This window comes from Nicotiana tabacum, chromosome 8, assembly GCF_000715075.1.
Source record: "Nicotiana tabacum cultivar K326 chromosome 8, ASM71507v2, whole genome shotgun sequence".
Classification (NCBI taxonomy): Eukaryota; Viridiplantae; Streptophyta; class Magnoliopsida; order Solanales; family Solanaceae; genus Nicotiana; species Nicotiana tabacum.
The window spans coordinates 48564627-48573039 of NC_134087.1; the positions used below are offsets into that span (position 1 = coordinate 48564627).

An 8413-nucleotide genomic window follows, 5' to 3' on the forward strand; every position below is an offset into this window, starting at 1 on the left:
AAACCTGTTTGTGATCATAGTAGGTTCACTAAAATGAGTGTGGGCCGTGGGGGTACATAGAATAGAAGGGTGTAATTATGAGAACACAATCAATGGTGTCTGGAAACGACCATCAAGACTAGCAGTAATTTTGTTGTACAAAAAGAAAGAAAGATATAGAAAGGAAACTGAGTGATGCAGTTGTCTAAATTAAAGGAAAGAGACATGAAAGTCCTTGGCACGTTGGAATTTGTTCTTTTAATTAAGATGGCATATGCTCAGAAGCTTTTGTCCATTTAGTAATAAATATCCCATAAGATAAAATCATATCTGTTCCAGAACAACATCCTAACCAGTAGGAGTAGCAAACTGGAGAAGATGCTGGTCATTCTCAAAGACAGACATTTGTTGTTCATTCAAGTGGACGGAGACTTGTATTCCTCCATCATGTGTGCTCATCAAGGAAAAAAACTTGCTTATTAAATGACCTCCTAAACGTGCTCTACTTGGCTTCCCCCATCCAAAATCTAGATCGTGGAACGGGAACTGGCATAGGCTAGTAGAAACATACACATCACAATTCCTTTGCTGGAATGTCCCCTTTCCTGTTTTATATGCATTTACTATCTCCCAAGCCCACTCATTTTCTTTGATATTGTCTCTGCTCAATAGCTTCTGTTTTGAATTTCTTATATCAGTAACTATTTTTGACAAATTGAAGTCTCCTTCTCTACTACTGTTATATATTGGTGTCGAAAAGACTGTTAGAAGATTTCCAATGGAGGTTGGTGGTAATGGAGGCGAAACACTTGGTCGAATATTTGTGTACTGGACCAACTGATGAGATTGATGAATGGAAGCTGCATTAGCAGCACATTTGTAAACAAGTGCATTCACGACCTCGTTCCTTGTCGGATTTTGTACTCCTGATTCAGCTTCAACAAAGGCTTTGAGGGGACTTATTTTCAAGGCAGAGAAATCAAAAGTCTTTTCTATACATTCTTGCTTTTTTTTACTCACCGGAGAAGCAAGAGGACCATCAGGCAGTGGTGATGGTATTACGGAATCCTCAACAAAGTATGGACTAGACGCGATTTTCGTGTTTGGATCTCGTGTTAATGAGGCCCAATCCCTTAAAAAGCAGTAGCAACTGCATGCGTCTCCCACTTTGTGTGATAAACAGACACTGATTGCTATTCCTCCGCACTCGAAATGGCTGAGTTGTGCTATAGCTAAAGCACGATCCATACACTTCCCCCACGGTGCACCTTGAGGAAATGTGACCAAATCCTTGATTCTTGAATCTGAGTGATGAAGAACTTCATCCATTGAAGAATTAATTTGAACTTCAAAATACTCGGCCCCAACATCATTGCATTCTACAGTGGCATTATCTTTTAGACGTCCTGCCCATGGATAGTAACAAGTTAATGTTTTTGATAAAGAGATCTCTAGAAATTTAGATAGTCGTTGTTTATGTCCATTTGGGAATATGGTATCTACTTGTTGTTTGGGGTAGAAAAACACCAAGGGTATATGATTGGGAGGGAAGGCTTGGCCAGGAAGGCAAAGCTTGTGCAATCTTTGAGTAGATGGGGTGGGAGAAAAAGGTTTGATTGTCTTCTTGGAAACTGTTGATAGCAATCTTGATGCAACCCCCATCTCTTTTCAAAATCCTCTACAATATAATGTTAATTTCTTTTAGTCTTTGCCTAAGTACTAAACTAGCTATATAAATACACGATCGAGCATTGGAAACACTCACAAATAGTTGGACGAAAATTAAGATTCCTTAAGAGAAAGAGTAAATAAATTTTGAGCACTAATAAGTGGTCTAACACATGATGCGACTTTTAAGAAACTAGTATTAGTACCTGCGCGATACACGGACACAAATCTCTAATTTTGAGTTATTTGATTTATGTGCAAATAACTTTAAAATATTAATCTTTCAGATAAAAGTTATATATAATCATTAAATAAATGTTAATAAAAACGCAGAAATTTCTCAAATCTCTTACAATTACCCATAATTTCTTGTCCATATTGCATTACCCATAACTTAACATTATCATATTCTTGTCCGTTACTTCCACTATACAGTCAAACCTCTCTATAACAGCCTCGTTTGTTCCGAATATTTTTGGATGTTATAGAGAAGTGTTGTTACAGAGCACATATATTATAACATAACATGAAAATTGGTTGCGGAAAAAGCTTGCTTTTATAGTGAAGTGTTGTTATATAGGGATGATGTTATAGAGAAATCTGAGTGTAATACATTATAAATAAAATATTTTTTTTTCTTGTAGTAAATTTTTTTATTTACTTTTATTCTTTTATTCTATTGTTCATATTAATGTTTAAATTTATCATATTTTTTATATTACATATATTCTTATCTTTATAATTAATTAGGATAAAGGCATTGTTTTTATCTTTCAATTTATTTATTTTTTAAATCTTATTAATTAAGATAGGGCAGACAATGTCTTTACAAAAATATTCACCGTCTTTTCATACAAATTAAAAAAAATATATTTAAATTAAGTATTAGTATTAACATTATCCTAAATTTTCAAGTTGTTTTACAGTAGTTTGTCACTTGACTTAACCACAATACAAATTTTATTCGTTATTATTTAAAATACTTTCTCTTCTCAAAAATCAAATAAGTCTTATCCTTCCATATATTTCTACATTCAAATTATTTATTTATATATATATATATTCTCTTTTTCTTTTAATTTCTTGTCCGTATTGCATTACCCATAACTTAAAATTATTTGTATCCTTGTCCACTACTTTCATTACAATACATTATAGATTAATGTGCTTTTTTTTTCTTGTAATAATTTATACACACACACATATATATGCGCGCACACATATTCTCTTGGAATTTGGTTTATAAATTTTTCGACTTTCCGAGAAGTTAACAATATTAAAATACTCAATGTTAAATTAGGAAAAAGCACGTAGGCTTCAAAGAAAATTCTTTCAATGTTACCCTTTCAAATATATATTTCTTGCAAATAACCCTTTTTAAATGCCTAGAATTATAGCGGCAAAGTAGTTTTAAATAGGATTTACAATATCCCATAACTTTAGGCATTTATTAGTCCAATTAAAAATGAAGATTTTCCAAATCTTCGAATGTGATACAAAATTAATACATTATATTTTCTTCTTATCCTTTTAACTTTATCCTAAGTCTTTCCTAAATTCTTATTTATTTTGTCTTACTTTGCTATGTGTCTTATTCTTAAGACGTCACTTTTATTTTATATTTTAACTCACTCCAAAATATAAATAATCATATGTTATCTCACTTTACGTCTTTTTATATTTTTTATTTTGTTTCTATTATAGCTTTTTAATTAATTTTTCACCTCCATATTTCTAGTTAATATATAAGAAAATCTATGAGTGGATCAATATATAGATATAAAATATAAATATAGATGTAGATACCAATATACATATAAATATAGATATATAGATTAGATTTGTCTAAGATCTATTTAGATTATATATAAGATTGAATCAACTACTTCCATTAATTATGTTTCTATTTATAATTTTTAATTATTAATATTGTCTTAATATTGGCAAATAGCTTCAATTTAACTTGCCACTTGACTTAACCACAATGCATACTACTCTCCTTTTAATATAATAAGATAATTGAATTAATCATTTGGTTGTTGGTCGGTGCACTCATGTAAAAAATTAAAGATGAGAGAGTTTCTTTAACCGATAGTGTGTACATGTTGAGAAAAGTCGCTTAGCACTAGGTCTCAGGAGATCGCTCAATCAGATTTTTAAAATTTTTGATTATCCAATACCTATTTTATTTTGATATTATGGACTTACCAGATTTCTAAAATAGGTATTTGATATTATGCACTTACCTATAGAACAAATAAATTTTATCTACAAATTAAAAATAAAAAATAAAAAATAAAAAATAGTTTTCTAGCATATACAATGTCGGAATAATAACAGAATTGAGCATAATTTTCAAGAATATATAATACATATTATAAAAATATATTTATTTTAAATAATTATTTTTATATTATGTGCGTGGAATATATATTAACAAACCTTTATTTTCTTTTATTCTCAATTGTGTAAATAATTTTTTGAGTTTTGGCTGCTAATATCAAAATTATTATTACGAACAAATTGCTCTAATTAATTTTTTTACTATGCTCAATATTTTTTATTCCAACATTATATATGCTTAAACACTATTTTGTTTTTTTTTAATTTATAAATAAAACTTATTTATTCTATAGGTAAGTTCATAATATAAATTAAAAAGAGAAAAAAATTATAATATTAAAAAGTTTTAAAAAGGTAAAAAGAAGATAAAAGTTGATAATTTAGAGGGTAAAATAGGTTGACAATCAAAAGTTTAAGAAATCTAGTTGAGTGACCTTTTGAGTATTATATGCATAAATGAGTGACTTTGATTTTACAAACAAAAAATAAATGACTTTAATAGATAATTTTGGATAGTTGAGTGACGACCATTTGAGTAATGGACTACTTAACTGTGTGAGTACGTTGTATATTGTTCTTTGTTGGGTTGATGGATCAAAAGTTTAGAATTACTTAATGGATACTAGAAGTTTTTAAAAATTAAGTCATGAGAACTTTATTACACTTCTTTAAAAGAGCTTGCCATAAATCAGTTGTGCAAAATGCTTGTAGATAGTGTTTTAAAAGGCGTGAGCGCAAGGCGAGGCGTTTTACATATGCCTCAACGAGGCGTAAGCCCCGTAAGTATTTAATTTTTAGTATTTTATAAAATAATATAATTATAGTAAATATTTATAAACTGGTAAAATTGCATAAAAAATAAAGAAAACTATAAATATCTGATATATATATATATATATATATATATATATATATATATATATATATATATATTATAAAAGCATGTTGGTTTACAAAAATAACCTTATAATATTAAGTATATTAACTCATAATAAAAGGACAACCGAAATTCTAGATATTAGCCTTATAATTCTATTAGTTTTAGGACATTCACATTAGGCCACTTTAAGGACATACACATTCGGCAATATTTACTACTATTAATTTAATCCTATTAATAGTTGGACAAGAATAACGAGCAGTTTACATATTATTATGAATAAGATGATCCCCTTTTCCCTTTCTATTCTAAATATATATATGCCATATTTTAATTCAACCGACTAAAGGTTTAGTTAATATTTCAATTATTTTTATTTGAAAATTATAACATAACTGTAGTTCCTTTTATATTATTTTAGAACTATATATATGAACAGTACATTTTTCATATTATATTTGAGTTAATTTCTTACTCAAAATACTACTCATCAAATTTTTTAGGTAATATATAAAATTACCATCAATAATTAAAATAAATAACTAAAAAATATTAAGAATATAAATGTGCATGTGTGTGAGAGAGATGGTTGGTAAGGTTCAATACCATTTATATTTCTACCTCATAGAGATCCAAAACTAGAATTTCAAATTGATATTTAGTAGCTAAAATTATAATCACTATTAAATATTCAAAATATGAGATGGGCTAATATTAAGATCAAATAATTAAGTCTTTCAATTAACTATTTAGCAAGAGCATCCAATTTTGTTCTTTTTTAATTTCATCAAAATGTAAAATAATTTTCAAGCTTATAAAACTCTTAGGATATATAAGTTTATTATATAAGAAGATCATTGAAGGTGAAATTAAAAAACAAACACAAAAAGTTGATTACGATAGTATTAAGGGTCAAAAGGTCACACAAGTGCTTGAGAATTTTTTTAATACACGAGCAAGCTTTAAAGATTATATTGCAAGAGACGACTATTATAAAACGGAATTATCCTTTGTAGAAAGTCACGGACGAATCGAAACAAATATTCATATATCGTGCATTACTTGTAAATATTTGATCAAGAACCATTAGCAATAGCAACAAGTGGTGTAGTAACAAGTAGCAACAATTTTATCAGGAGGTCATACAACTCACTTTATATTCCACATATCTCTTCGAACTATCAAAACAACCTTCACAGATATATCAAAGCAGAGTGATGGTATTAATTATAAGGAAAACAAAGTTAATAATATGGGATATATGAAGCGTCCATGACGAACCGTCACACAACTAAAACAATTGACATGAGCTTCAGATATATGGATATCAAAGAAATGTTTGTTCAAAAAGTAATAATTTTAGAAGGTGATTTAAATCAAGTAGTACAGTAGTTTCAAAATCGATGAGAGCAGAGACTGTAAATACTATCTTGATAAATTCATACTTATAGCCTCAAATGGAGAAAAAAATCAGCCAACAAGAAATGTAAGAGTAAGAACATCTATTATTCAGTAACTTTTCGCTTTATTTTGTCGTGAAGATCGCTTAATAAGGGAAATAGTTTTATAATTAAATAAAAAAGTAATTTGTGCAAATTATACGATAGAAAAGTGTTATCTTAGCTAGCATGAATAAGTATATCAATCAACTGCATAATGTTGATTGCCAAGTTAATTGATTAAAGCAAAATATTTTCCAGTTTTGACTCAATAGAAGATGATACTAACAACTATTATGAGGAAGAATATTTGATAATTTAGCATCAAATAGAATTCCACCACATAGGTACAATGTCAAATTTATTATTTCTCATGTATGTTAATGTCGTGCATGTATATAATGGACAAAATTAAAATTGATCTTCCATTTTATATAAGTTAGTTTTGAAAAAAAAAATATGCTCTTTGTCACACCTCCTTTTTACCTGCGCCCGCAGGGGCGTAGAGGGAGTTTTTTCAATTAAAGGACAATCGAAACAGGATTTATTATTTAATTCAGAGTCGCCACTTGGGAGATTTATGGTGTCCCAAGTCACCGGTTGAATCTCGAATCGAGGAAAAGATTGACTCTGTATTACAGTCCGCGAACTAGAAATCCGGATAAGGAATTCTGTTAACCCGGGAGAAGGTGTTAGGCATTCCTGAGTTCCGTGGTTCTAGCACGGTCGCTCAAATGTCATATTCGGTTTATTTATCTGATTTTAATACATGTTGAACCTATGTGCAAATTTTAACTTTTACCGCTTTTATTATTATTATTTTTAACGAGAATTGCAACGTCGTGAAAACACATCTCGAACCATGTCACATCAATGCACCCATGGTTATTGATACATTTCGACTCCGTTGAGATTTGGATATGGGTCACATAAATGTGCACCCGAGTTTAAGAAAGTAAATTATTAAAAGTGCGTCTAAAATGACTAGCGCGTTATTATCTTTGGGGAGGGCCGTGAAATTCACTAAACGGCCCATCTCGAATTCTAAATATTTCATTTTTATTATTAAGGGCCCCGCAATTTATGTATTTTTGTTTGGCGAAGCTTGTCTCATTTATTATTTAAAAGGCAAACCTAAAAGCGACTATGATTTGCTATTTTTATTTTGTCTCTAAAAAATAAAGAAAAGGTGGGCCCTAATTAGTTAATATTAGAAAATCCTATAGTCTATCAATTGAAAATTAGTATACCAAATACCATTTCAACTTTAGGTCTAAAGAACCCAATCCATATGCTGGGTTGAGTTTAAACTACACGACTCGGTTATTTGATTCTGCTAACATTCATGAATAAGTTAACTGATTCAAATTCAAGTAGACTATTGATATTAACCATTAACATGCAATGACTTGTTCCTATGTCGAAACAGTGAGCTTGACGAACAAAGGAGAGGACATCAATAAATAGCATGTTGGGCTGTTTTAAAAGCGCGTTCAACCTGAAATCGGAATAAGCACCACATGTTGACTTCTGGATTAGTTGTAGGTCCAAACAATACCGATATTCGATTTTTAACTCAATGTTAACTGAAATCAGTACTAAACTATACTAAGTTTGCAACTAATGTACACAAATTAACAGTTTAAACAGTCCTAATTAGGTACAAACCTCACAGTCTACATTTCATTGAGTTATAGATCAAATTGGACTATACAACTACTTATCATCTATATCTACTGAGCTACAGGTACAACATCAAATAATTAAGGGCCCGAGCACTTCCATTTCATGTTTACATCTCAAGGCTACATCAAATTGAGCTTAATTGTGTACCTGTATTGGAGTGAACAGAAGAATAAAGAGGAAGTCAGCAGCAGTACAACACAGCAAACAACAACAGCAGCAAATAACACCAGCAGACAGCCAATTGGAATTCAGAAACAGCTCCAAACCCAGTTTCAAATCAGAAAAAAAACTTGACCCCAACTCATAACCAGTTGTGAGCCCAAACAGCAACAACAAATAACTCTGGGCAACTAATTGGACCTCAAACTCAACAAGAAAACCAACCAGTGAACCTCAAACACTCCAGTAAACAGGCTAG

General features: G+C 30.0%; 1 protein-coding gene across 1 annotated transcript; it reads right to left on the reverse strand.

Moving 5' to 3' along the window:
* Nucleotides 1–327: 327 nt before the first annotated feature.
* LOC107777516 (acyltransferase Pun1-like) lies at nt 328–1641 on the reverse strand. Its single transcript, XM_016597555.1, has one exon. It carries the CDS (start codon nt 1639–1641, stop codon nt 328–330), a length of 1314 nt encoding a protein of 437 aa, XP_016453041.1.
* Between the last annotated feature and the right edge of the window lie 6772 nt (nt 1642–8413).